Below are 12,335 nucleotides of genomic sequence, written 5' to 3' on the forward strand. Positions count from 1 at the left end.
CCATCACAGAGCCAACACATATAGACAAACAACCATTCACACTCACAGTCACTCCTACGGTCAATTTAGAGTATCAATCAGCCTAGTCCCCAATTGCATGTCTTTGGATGGTGGGAAGAAGCTGGAGTAATTGGAGAGAACCTACACAGGCACAGAGAAAACATGCAAACTCCACACAGAAAGATCCCGTACTGGCGCCAGGGCTCAAACCTGGAACATTCTTGCTGTGAGGCGACAGTGCTAACCACTGCACCACTGTGCCACCCTGTTAACAGACCATTGCTAAGTAAATGTCAACAAAAGGAAAGAAGGGCTAAGTTTTATGGTCGAAAAGATTTGCAAGAGTCACAACTTCAGCGCAAAAGTAAAAAAAAACAAATCACGGATTGCATTACTAACTTTAATGCTTTTGCTTTGAACAGTCTGCACACAAAAATCCCAATAAATCTCAACTGCATTCAAATCTCTGTCAAAATAAAGCAGAAATGGCTAGAAACAAGCAAGAAACAAGAGTACAGATTCGTACACTGAGGCAAGAAGGATACACTGAGAGAGAAATTGCAAAACGCCTATGGTGTCCAATGAAGGAATTCACTACACTCTGAAGAGACTAGATAGAAACTGGAAGTTATGAAGATAGAAAAACACCTGGAAGAAAGACGGTTACTTCAGAAGCAGAGGATTTTATCATATTATTGTCACCAGTAAGAGAGATAGGTGAAAAACAGCACCACAAATAAGGGAAGAAATCAATATGACAAGGCCAAAACCCCTATCTCTGTGAAAAGATGTTTGAAAAAGGCTGGTCTGAGGGGTTGTGTATCTGCAAAAAAAACAAAAACAAAAACTACTTCATCGACAGAAGAAGAAAAAGAGAAATGAGTGGGCAAAAGCTCACAAAAATTGGACCTATGACGACTGGGAACAGTTCTCTGGACCAATGAAAGCAAGTTTGAACTATTTGGTTCTAAATGCAGAGTCTATGTCCGCAGACAAACTGGTAAACATCTTAAAGCTCCATGTGTAACACCCACAATAAAGCATGGAGGTGGTTGTGCCATGGTATGGGGATGTTTTGCAGGTGATAGAGTAGGCGATTTGTTTGAAGAAAAAGGTTTTATGAAGAAGGAGCAGTACCACTCTATCCTCCAACATCATTCAGTTCCATCTGGACAAAAACTTGTGGGTTAAAAGTTTGTTTTTCAGCAAGACAATGAGCCAAAGCATTCTGCCAAGCTCTGTCAGGGTTACTTAGACAAAAAAGAAGAGGAATGTGTTCTTCAAAAGATGGATTGGCTCCCTCACTCTCCAGACCTCTCTCCGATTGAGCTTGTGTGGTATGAATTGGATCAGTCAGAAAAGTGCGTCCCACAAGTCAGCAGTCTCTTATTGATGAACTTAAGAATGCTTGGAATGCAATTCCTGGCACCTTGAAAAACTTGTGGAACGAATGCCTTGTGTATGTCACGCTGGAGTTAAAGCCACAAGAGGTTACTTTGAAGAGAGCAAAGTCGAAGCAAAAAAAACTCAAATACTTGATAACTGTAGTAAAAATGTCTTATTATGCTTTACATTACAATCATGATTATTTTTTTGCAAGGTATACCAGTAAAACTATGATTTTTTTTGTGCAAGTTTGATGTTGCTTCCAAACTTTTAGCTTATAGTGCACTTCATTTTCGAAAAGTAGTTACTGTTATTCAAACCTAACCCTGACAGAAGTGTGTATATTACCCCAAACCATGATTTTCCCTAATCTTAATCATGCCATGAACACACATTAACCACTGCGTTGATCATCATAAACCCATATACTGTAGACTGTTTTAGAAAGCTCTGTGAGCTGTTTCTCTCTTGTAGGAGGCACGTATCCTGTCATAATGTGCATCTGAAGCAGGTAGACCTGCTTGCAGTTCGACAATAGAGTGGGTAACAGAAATTCTGAAGTACAATATTCTGGCAACATGAAAGTTAAATGCTGTTTATTTGCCTATGTACCATGAAACAAAGCCAGTAAAACTCCACAAACCTTCCCTTTAATAAATCATTCCTCTAAATCATGGTTGACACTGACACAAACACTTTTGACTCATCTAGTACTCAGGTCAATGTTATCTGATGGAATTCATCATTGTCAAGGTAATTCAAATAACTGACCCCCCCATCTCAAAAAGGAACTTATGACATAAACTCGCCTCTTCATTTACTCTGCTAATATACAGCTCGGCAAAACAAAAAAAATCACTGCTAACTACATGCCTCAGAATACAGATGAAACTTCAAGTGATTTAAGGATTATAGCCAATAATGCCGCACACACTGCGGTGCTGTCCCCCCCAGTTCTTCAAGTATAAACACATTGCAGTGCCAGTATTATAAGATAAAGTTCAAGTTTGCTTAGTGAAGGTTGCTTGACTGAAAACTATCAATGTCATCATGTCTAATTTCCTGGTCACATCTGTTAGCATCTTTTTCCTATCTTGTGAGTCAGCAGTATTGTACACAGCACGTACAGTGTGTTGAGTCTGGCGTTAGCCCCTGAACCTGAATAATGAAAGGAATTGCAGGCTACAGTGTGTTGACTTCTCTCTTTTTCATGTCCTGCATCACTCTTATCATCTTGAATAACAGACCACAAGAAGACAAGCAGATGTCACACAATACATTTCTGACAGACTTCTACCACATCAGGTTCAAAGGCTCAACCCTTCACTCATTTGTGTGACTTTCCAATTGCAGACATCATAAGTGTGAGATACAATCTGCTTTTAAGCCACTGAAATGAGAAGCTGAGCATCAGATTTGAGTTGTGTATGTGGGCAGCAGAGACTCACCTGTATGACAGGTGCCAGTGGAGGTGGAGTTGGAGCAAGGACACGTTACACAGGCTTCGGTCGGGGCAGTGGCAGGGCTGCGGTAGTAACCAGGCTTGCACTCCTCACAATTGGATCCCTGGGTGTTGCCCTCACAGTTCACGCAAACTCCTGGGAGACAAATGGCAGGTTAAATAGTCTACAGGTTGTTTCCTGGATACTTCCATTAACAGAGGAATTTTGAAGTCTTCCTAATTCATAGGTTATCACAATAGCATTCTACTAATATGCTTTTTGGAAGTTTGTGGACTTCTTTTTTCAGTTTCCTCCAACTGAACCAAGCATTTCATACTGAAAAAGAGAGGAATCAATGCCAATTAGATGACTGTATATGGAAAGTCTGTCAGGGGAGAGCACAGCCATGATGAAAATGAGAAGGAAGCAAACTGTTTAGCTTGACATGAGGAAGCAGAGTAGACAAGGTGCAAATGATACCTCCTCCTAATGAATTAAACGCAAATGGATTTATTTATTTTCTTTACATTAAAAATACTTTCGATCAAAAGAATAGGATAACGGCGGCACGGTAGTGCAGTGGTTCGCACTGTCACGTCACAGCAAGAAGGTTCTGGGTTCGAGTCCCAGGTCAGGCTCAGGATCTGTCAGTGTAGAGTCTGCATGTTCTCCCTGTTCCTGTGTGGGTTCTCTCTGGTACTCCAGCTTCCTCCCACAGTCCAAAGACATCAAATGAGGATGAGGCTGATTGATACTCTAAATTGACTGTAGGTATGAATGTGAGTGTGAATGGTTGTCTGTCTGTATGTGTTGGCCCTGCGATGGACTGGTGACCTGTCCAGGGTGAACCCCGCCTCTCACCAGTAGATGCTGGGATAGGCTCCAGCCCCCCCACCCGCGACCCTTAACAGGAATAGGCGGAAGAAAATGGATGGATGGATGGAATAGGATAACAATTATATGTGTGAAAATGATTTCAATTTCATTTTACACATTACAAAGTCTGCTATGTTTACCAATTCATAATTATTGTGAATTGTTACAATGAGTTTGATTACGTAATATTCTTGACACAATTTCTGCAAGAGTGTACTGATGTAGTAGACAAAATGAGGTAATTAATCATGATTTCACTCTCAAAACTCACTTATTTCATTTCTTGCACTGCTGTCCTGCTGCCTTTTATCCAACAATATGTTTTTCCATCCATCCAACCATTCATCCACTACCACTTATCCTGTTAAGGGTTGTGTGTGTGTGTGTGTGTGGGGGGGGGGGGGGGGGGCTGCAGCCTTTGGGTGAGAGGCAGGGTTCACCCTGGATGGGTCCAATATGTTTTTACCCTCTGAAAAAAATGATTATTACACTTTTTGTAAAATGTGTGTATTTCATTTATCCTCCAGACAACACGTGCAATAACTTGCTGAGGTGCTGACCATGATGAAGGTGCAAGCCTGTGGATAGACAGATAATGGATAGGCACTCACACTCTTAGCCATGTTTAAATAATGATTTATTAAATTATGAAGTGAGAGTTCAGCCCCAGCAGGTCAAGAAGAAATGGACCAATAAGTATGTAGATGTGGGTCACGAGTTGACCACTTATTCCGATGTGGAATTCAACGTTCGAATCCCAGAGACACTGATTTGCACGGGACCCATATTATCACATGGACCCTGTGTTTTGTGAAATATTGTACTTGTACGAAACAAATGTGCCCAATTCCAGAATGGGTGTGTAGTGTCTAAAATATTGTGCATAACAAAGACTTCACACATTAAAATAAGGTGTGCAGACAAGGTGGCCAGCAGCTGCCGATTCTGCTAATGTTCCTCCCACCACAGAAATAATGTTAAGTCCTGCCATTGAGAGGAACCACTTTTCTCTTCATGCCAACCAATGACAGCTGTGTACAAGAGCAGACTGACAAACCAATGAGAAGACTACAGATGTGAACATTGTGATACAAATACTTGAACTGAAGTGCCAGAAAAAGGGGGGGGGGGGTGCAGCTTTTAGCTCTTAAAAACTGCTTTTTTGGTGAAAGACCCATATTGAGGCTTGGTATTGCACACTCATACGCCCATATGCCCTTTGCACTGCAAACATTTTGACTTCTTGTCCACTCTAGCCTACTACTAAATGCTGCTGCGGCAGTAAAACAGTGGCTAAATAGTGCAGAGAAGAGCTGTGTTATTACATTTTTCAACCACATTCAAGTTAGCAGTTGTCTTACTGGTACTGTAAGTCTCTTGTGTGAGACCTACTGAAAATCAGATGCTGAAATAAAAGACTTTGAGAAATTCTTCTCACTCATTTGCCACAGACTTACCAGTATCATGCTGTTTGTAGTGGAGCCTGTCTGAGGTTGAGTTGGTTGTTATGCCTTCATAATCAGGAGGAGAGGTTACGCAGACATGACTAAACCTGTTGACAGGCTGCCCGGCTTGCTTCTCTGCATAAAAGTGGTTTCAGCGTTCGAGCTGCGGAGAAGACTGTAAGCTCCTTTTCAAAATGTGTATTAACCCAGAGAAGCTACTAATAGGTGAAATGAGCAGGGGAATTAACTACAGTAAGCTCTGCACATGAGAGGTTTAATTATTAGTTGAAGTACAAATTGGAGGTCAGTGATAAGGATTTGCTGCATTCAGATAGATTTTTGTTACTTCAGGTGAAATGAGACCAAACTCAAGCTTATACTTGTTATGTTATATTAAAGGAACATGAATTTATACCTTCCCCTTTCAACACATGCTGTCTTTAGTACTTTTTTTAACATTCCATCTATCCATTTTCTATACTGCTTAACTGTTAAGTGGTCCCGGGGGGTGGGGGGGACTGCAGCCTATCCCAGCTGACATTGGCAGAGAGGCAGGATGGGTGGGTTGGATGGGTTGCCTGTCTGTCGAAGGGCCATCAGGAGCAATTAGGGGTTCAGTATCTTGACCATGACACTTTGACATGGTCACCTGGGGAAGTGAGGATCAACCCAGCGACCCTTTGGTTGCTAGATGGCCACAGTACCATTGAGCCATGCCGCCCCCTTTTTAACTTTTTAAAAATCCCCATTTGATATTAACAGGTAAAAACAAATCACAGAATGCCTGTTCCACACTGTCTAAACAGATTTTGGGTGTGAACTTAGATCATCCATGTATTTAGTCTCTGGATACTATTTAAGAAGACAACAATGGCCCAGTATGGAAATTGTCTGCCTCAGTCCTGTTGAAAATGCCAAGTCTCTGTCATGTTTATCTGAAGTACACAGTGTTTGGGGTACTGTATTATTTGCATTTGAACAATGTGTTCTTGTGCAAGTGACCCTGGGGACCTGAGGCCAGGATCAGTCTTTGTAGGGAGCTGTCAAACCTGAGCTATGTTAATCCACTGCACTGTGACCGCTGGGCCCAGGCAAGGCTACAGTGCTCCATCTGCCCCTGCATTATAACAGCAAGACATATGGTCTCTAAAACTAGCTCCCCAACACCCTCATTACCCTGTCCCCCCTCTCCACCTTTCCTCCTTTTCAAGCCTGTCACTTACTGGAGTTATCTCTAAGCCTGACTGCCGGCGGGTGAGCAGCAATCCCCTCCTTTTTCAACGTGATGGAGGACACAGAGAAGGATAAACCCAACTAAACTATCCAGAGTCGTCCAGCTGGATCCTTAGATCGCTTACCGTTTGCTTCTGATTCAGCAGCTTTCTTGGTCCAGTATGATACTGCTTAGCTACCAAATACTTCACTTGCAATTCCACAGCTAATATTTATTTTAGAGAAAGTGGAGTGGTATGTGTAGTGAAGTCTCTAATTAAACAGAGCAGACAATCATCCATGTATCGTGCTGAGGTGTTAAACGGCACAAAGCCTAAGAGTCAATTTTATGGGGAACTTAAAACCCCTTTTTTTCCTTTTTTTGCAAAGACTGTACCATTAACTGACTGCTCCATTGTCCATTCACAGAGTGACAGCATGATGAATACAGCTGCTCTTTTTATTTGAGCAGGGCTGCCAAATTTTGGCCAACAATATGTAACCCCATCCCCCTTTTTCAGACCAGGTGAGTGTTATACTTCTAGACCAAAACAGATTAAATGTGTGCAATAAAACCCTTTCAGTCATAGATGTAAAGAAATAAATTTACCACATGAATGCATCAATTCAGCAGAGGAGGTTTTTTTTTCTCCTCCACCTGCTTAGAACTGCTTCCCCTGTTTTATAGTCTAGAACACAAAAACATCAAGGAAATTCCCACTGCTGGGTGATAATCCATGTACTGATACTTTTGCCATCAGTGATTAACGGAAAATGGAAGACTTTATTGTTTTTAAGCTAACGTCATTAGAAAATTATTTTCTTGCAGTGGAAGCTTCTATGAGTAGAATGCAATTCATGGCAGGCAGGCAGGCAGAACCAGGGAGAACACCTGTATGTATCAGAGCCAGGGCAGCTAATAAGACGTGTGTGTACTTTAACAATAAATATTACAGTGAATTTGGAGATAACTGCCCATCCTGCCCATATTTGACTATGGTGACACCATGTACAGGATGGCATCTCAATACACCCTTAGCAAATTGGACACTCTCCACCATTCTGCCATCCATTTTTGCCACAGGCACACCATTCACTATTCACCTCTGCAACCCCTATAACCTGGTAGACTGGACATCACTCCACACCAGATGGCTCCACCACTGGCTTCAGCTCATTTACAAAACCATACTTGGTATAACACTTCTCCACCTCTCTACCCTCCTGCACTTCTCCCACTCTGCCCTCAACCTAAGGCCCAGTAAACTCATTAAATTCTCCATCCCCAAAGCCAGCACTGTCTTTGGACACAGCGCTTACTGGTTTGATGCAGGTAATGACTGCAACATTTTACACAACACCCTCAAACTCACTGTCCTCTCTTTGCTCACTGTCGTTAAACAAAACCGGCAACAAATTACAGTTGACTCTTGCACCCGTTGAATAGGCCTATTTGGCAAGTCCCAATATTTTTACTGTTTTATTGTAATGTATTTATTTATTAATTGTTTGTTATTCTACAATCTATATAACCTTGTTTTTACTTTTAGCACCCCCCACCCCCCCAAAAGAGCCAATGCTCTTTGGTTTGGCTGCATTTGTAAATAAGAATTTGTTCTCAATTGCTTGCTAAATACATTTAAATAAAAATATATACTCACACTGATGACATGCAGATAATATCGTGCATTCCTGCTATCTACTGAGGTATCTGACTCTATAGCTGCTAAATGCACCATATGTCCACCAGCTGGTCACTATGTGTGCTGCCTGCTGTGGTTGAAACCACACACTAGAGCAGTGACAGTCAACTAGAACAGTGATGCTGCGGCCAAATCTAAAGCTGAGTGTCTTTTCTTGACAGGTTATTAAACCAACGAAGGTATGGCACTCCACTGACAACTGATGCTGACAATCCATAAGAGGAACAAATGTTTTACTCAGAGGAATAGAAAATTGAAGCTTTTAAGTTGTGAATTGAGTAAATGTGACTGCATTTAGAATTTGTCTATTTCATGTGTCTAGCAACAACACTGCATAAAATCCCTGTGTCAGATGTGAACGACAGTAAAATATTTTAAAGTTTGTCCAACATGAGAAAAGAAAACTGTCTGTGAAATGATGTGCAGAGTTATGTTGTGTTCAGACCAAATGTGAAGTTAATTTTTCATAACTAAATATGTGTATGTGTCAGTCATTTATTCATGCAAGCTGAGAGATGTTTAACTGGGTTAAGAAATGTGTGTGGCACCCAAATGAACTTAATTTACAAAACAATCATTTTAAATGTTGCTGGGTGTAGTTGTATCAAACTTATCTATATTGATATGGAGATGTCTGTGAAATTCAGTGTCTCTGCAAAAAAAAAATCAAATAAAAAAAAAAATCAAAGAATGCTTCTGTGTATTTGCGCTCCTTGTAGGAGCAATACACAAAAGTAGTGTTGAGAGGAACACAAGGCAAAACAAGAAATTTGTCTGAAAACCATTGGGTGTCACCAGACTCACCGGACTGTGGATGGCAGTAGTTGGTGTGGTTGTGACACTGGCAGGGCCGGCAGCCAGTGCTGCTGAAGTGGAAGAAACCTGGGTGGCACTCATCACACTTTGGTCCATACACTCCTGTCTTGCACACACATATCCCTGAGCTGGAGGGACAAGAGAGAACATCAAATCAATTTGAGAACAGTCACACAGTCAACAAAATTATTTCATTAACAAAATAGAAGACCAGTGTATGAGACCACACTGAATTGTGTGTGTCTGAGCTCTTCAGTGTTTTTGGAGAGTAGTTTTAATATCAGATGTGCAGGATTCCACTTGACTACCTGAAGTTTCTCCTTCTTGTAAAGTGTCGTGACATAACTTTTGTTGTGATTTGGTACTCTACAAATAAAACTGACTTGACTGTTCATCTAGCATTGAACTCTGTGCGATCCACCCTGTAAGTAAAGCTGTCTATGCTATATGATTCTTGCCATACAGTGTTTTCAGTTTTATTTGGTTTGGATTTGTGACTTGAGATTTGTGCTGTCATTTGAACTGGAGGATAATGTAATTTTTTTCATATTGGAAATTAAAAAAAACACCCCACACCTGACATAACTGATGTCACTGCGCATTTCAAAAGTCACTGTTGCAGTATTCATGAGGAGATTTCTGCTTCAGAAAAATATCCACTTTACTGCCTCAGGGCAGTGATGTGAGGGCAGCAGGAGCAATACGGGGTTCAGTACATTGCTCAAAGATGCTTGGACATTGTCTCTTGGGTAGCTGGGGATCAAAACAGTAACCCTGTGATTACTAAATGGACACTCTACCACCTGAGCCATTCTTCCCCTAATCAATAAATATGATTTTAGTAGTTTCAGGCAGCTTGGTGAATCCAAGACCCCCCAAAAATCAACTATGTAGACACAAAAAAGTAGATTCCCACATGTACATGCGTCACTCACTCAAATCGTTGCAGAAGCTCTTTTATATTTCATCATTAGTTTTCTAACAATTTTAAACTATCATGCAAAAAGTAGCATAACTGACAGGAAACTATGTGTGGAGTAATAAGAGTGATAATATTAAATATTTCTATAGTATATCTTTTGGGTGTTGCGGTTTGTACAGAGAGCTGCATTGTAGAGACCAATGTTATCTTGTCAAAATGGAAGACAGCTAATTTGGAAGAAAAGAGAGTTTTAGCTCCAGTAGGACTCCATGATATATACAAGCAGAAAATGGAAAATTTACAATATGTACTATTCTGATAATGAAATTACAGCTGATAATCAGTGCTGATACGTGGCATTAACTGACCATTACCCATGACATCAAACTGCTGCACCTTGATGTCGCGCTGAAGAGCAAAACATGAAAATGCTGCTGTGGACTTTTTTCATGTGTCAGGTTGTCATTGCAACCTAATGGTAATCTAAAGATAATCTTTATTACTCCAAAGTTTAAGGGCTATATGGGACCCACAATTACCACAGCGTCTACCAGGGCTGAATGGCTCTAAATCATCCACAACACACACACACACACACACACACACACACACACACACACACACACACACTTTGATCAAGTGGGTAACTGTGCTGTTGTAGCCCCAAAACTGTTAACTGTAATTTTGATGGGTACCAAACAGTTCCAGACCAAAGGTGCAGTCCCTCTGTTTGCTCATTCACCCTGCATTCACCCTGGTTTGCATGTGGTCTGGGAAAACCAGAAAAACCAGGACTGATTTCCAGGGTTTTGACTTGCCAATGGATGCACATATTAAGAGTTTGTATAAATTGAATATTAGAGTATTAAACTGCATCTAGACTTAGATAGAGGAGTACATTTAAAGTAATTGGTCCAAAGGCATTGAATACATTTGTTGCACGACGATTCACACATTACCATTCAGTATCACCCCAAATAAACTTGACTGGCTTCGTTTTATACAAGGGAATAAAGTATTGAGTATAAAAGTTCATCTGAGTGGAAAGCGTGTGCTTTCCACTCAGATGAGAGAATGTGGCTGCATAGCGGCACTCAAGATATATTTGAGCACTTCAGAAGTAACACAAACTTGCCTTTTTTAATATTTCTTTTTCCAAGTTAGATCTGCTCTCTTGTCACCCCATGTAGCAGAAGGGGCTTGTTCATTCTCACATGAGGGAATAGAGGCTTTATCAGCTCCCACTGAGAAATTATCTGGCTCATGAGCAGCATCAGCACTCTCTGATCCCATCCTTGCTCAGGGTGATTTACAAGGAAAAGCACAATGCTAAGCCAAGCCTGATGAGCCCTCAAAAACCCAGACAAGGGACTCAGAAGCATTATCTGTGGACAATAACTTCAAAACAATTGAAGTAAATCATGAGTGACTGGGAGCACTTTCCATGAGTGTATGTGTGGGCCCTTCATACAAACAGGGCTTTGTTAAAACAACTGCCCTTGATGCAAATGAAAAGGAGTCCCACAGTGATGCTCAGTGGGGCGTGGGCACTGTTGAGGCCAAGACTGGGAGATCAACAGTCCTCATTATTGTGAATTAATGTAATGCGCACACCCAACAATTGAAGAAAGTATCCACATGCAGCTTCATGACCCTGCTACAACAAAGTCAGGGAGACCACGTCCAACTGTTAGAGACGGTGAGGAAAAACATTGATTTCTCACTGTGATTGTTTTTTGAAAAGCCATTTAAAGGATTGTTCAACAAGTTATGAGAGAATGAATCAGTGAAACATTCTCAGACATTTTACGCACATGCCCCTCACTTTTTTCCCTACTCTTACTTTAACTAAATTCAAGAATTTCTAAAATAAAAGACGTTTCCCCTCTTTAAAGGAGGTTGTGTGATTGGTTCAACTTGTTTGTCTGATCGCATGATTATTCAAAACCTTCCAGGCAAATTTCAATTGTCAAAAAACTGGAGGAGGAGTGCAGCAAGAAGAAAACCTGATTTTTATCATCTGTGAAAGCAGTAAGAGAAGAAGTCTTTCTGCTTGCTGTATACATGAGATAACATTTCTGACGAGGGGCTGCATTGATTTGGTCCTTCCCATACAGTCGTTTCAGAGTGACAAGAGCAACTTCATGATGTCAGATGGTATACAAACAAAGTAAGAAAGAGAGGAGAAAGGAGAAGAAGTTGGGAACCCAATTTCATCAATCAAATAGTGAATGAGCCAATGTTTTTCTCATTAAAAAGGTGTCCTGATGTCTCACATTTATATAGAAAACTATTAGAAAACAAAGATCTTCGAAAAAATGACTTTCTCAGGAGTGAGGCCTTTCGAGGCTCTTGGTACTGTTCTATTTTGAACAAACCCCACAGAAGATCTTTCAGGATGCACAATACTGCATTGCTACTTTGTATACATATTGTATACTCATTATCAATATCTTATGTAGTAAAACTTGTAGTTGCACTGGTTTATCTCCCGCTCCAAAGTCCAACGGGCATATCGTAATGTTCTGGGGGG

The 12,335-nt window shown here is 40.9% G+C and overlaps 1 protein-coding gene across 1 annotated transcript in view; it reads right to left on the bottom strand.

The window, feature by feature from the left end:
- LOC147260465 (multiple epidermal growth factor-like domains protein 9) overlaps positions 1-12,335 on the bottom strand; it is a 43,673-nt gene that overhangs the window by 13,618 nt on the left and 17,720 nt on the right. Inside the window, exons 3-4 of the mRNA XM_086207069.1 lie at positions 8,869-9,008; positions 2,835-2,984 (exon numbers count right to left, since the gene is read on the bottom strand). Of these exons, the coding sequence (XP_086063195.1) occupies positions 2,835-2,984; positions 8,869-9,008 (290 nt within the window). The remainder of the gene's footprint in view (positions 1-2,834; positions 2,985-8,868; positions 9,009-12,335) is intronic.

The sequence above is a fragment of the Aulostomus chinensis genome, chromosome 6, assembly GCF_037954235.1.
Source record: "Aulostomus chinensis isolate RoL2024-O1b breed Wild chromosome 6, RoL_Achi_v1.0, whole genome shotgun sequence".
Taxonomy (NCBI): domain Eukaryota; kingdom Metazoa; phylum Chordata; class Actinopteri; order Syngnathiformes; family Aulostomidae; genus Aulostomus; species Aulostomus chinensis.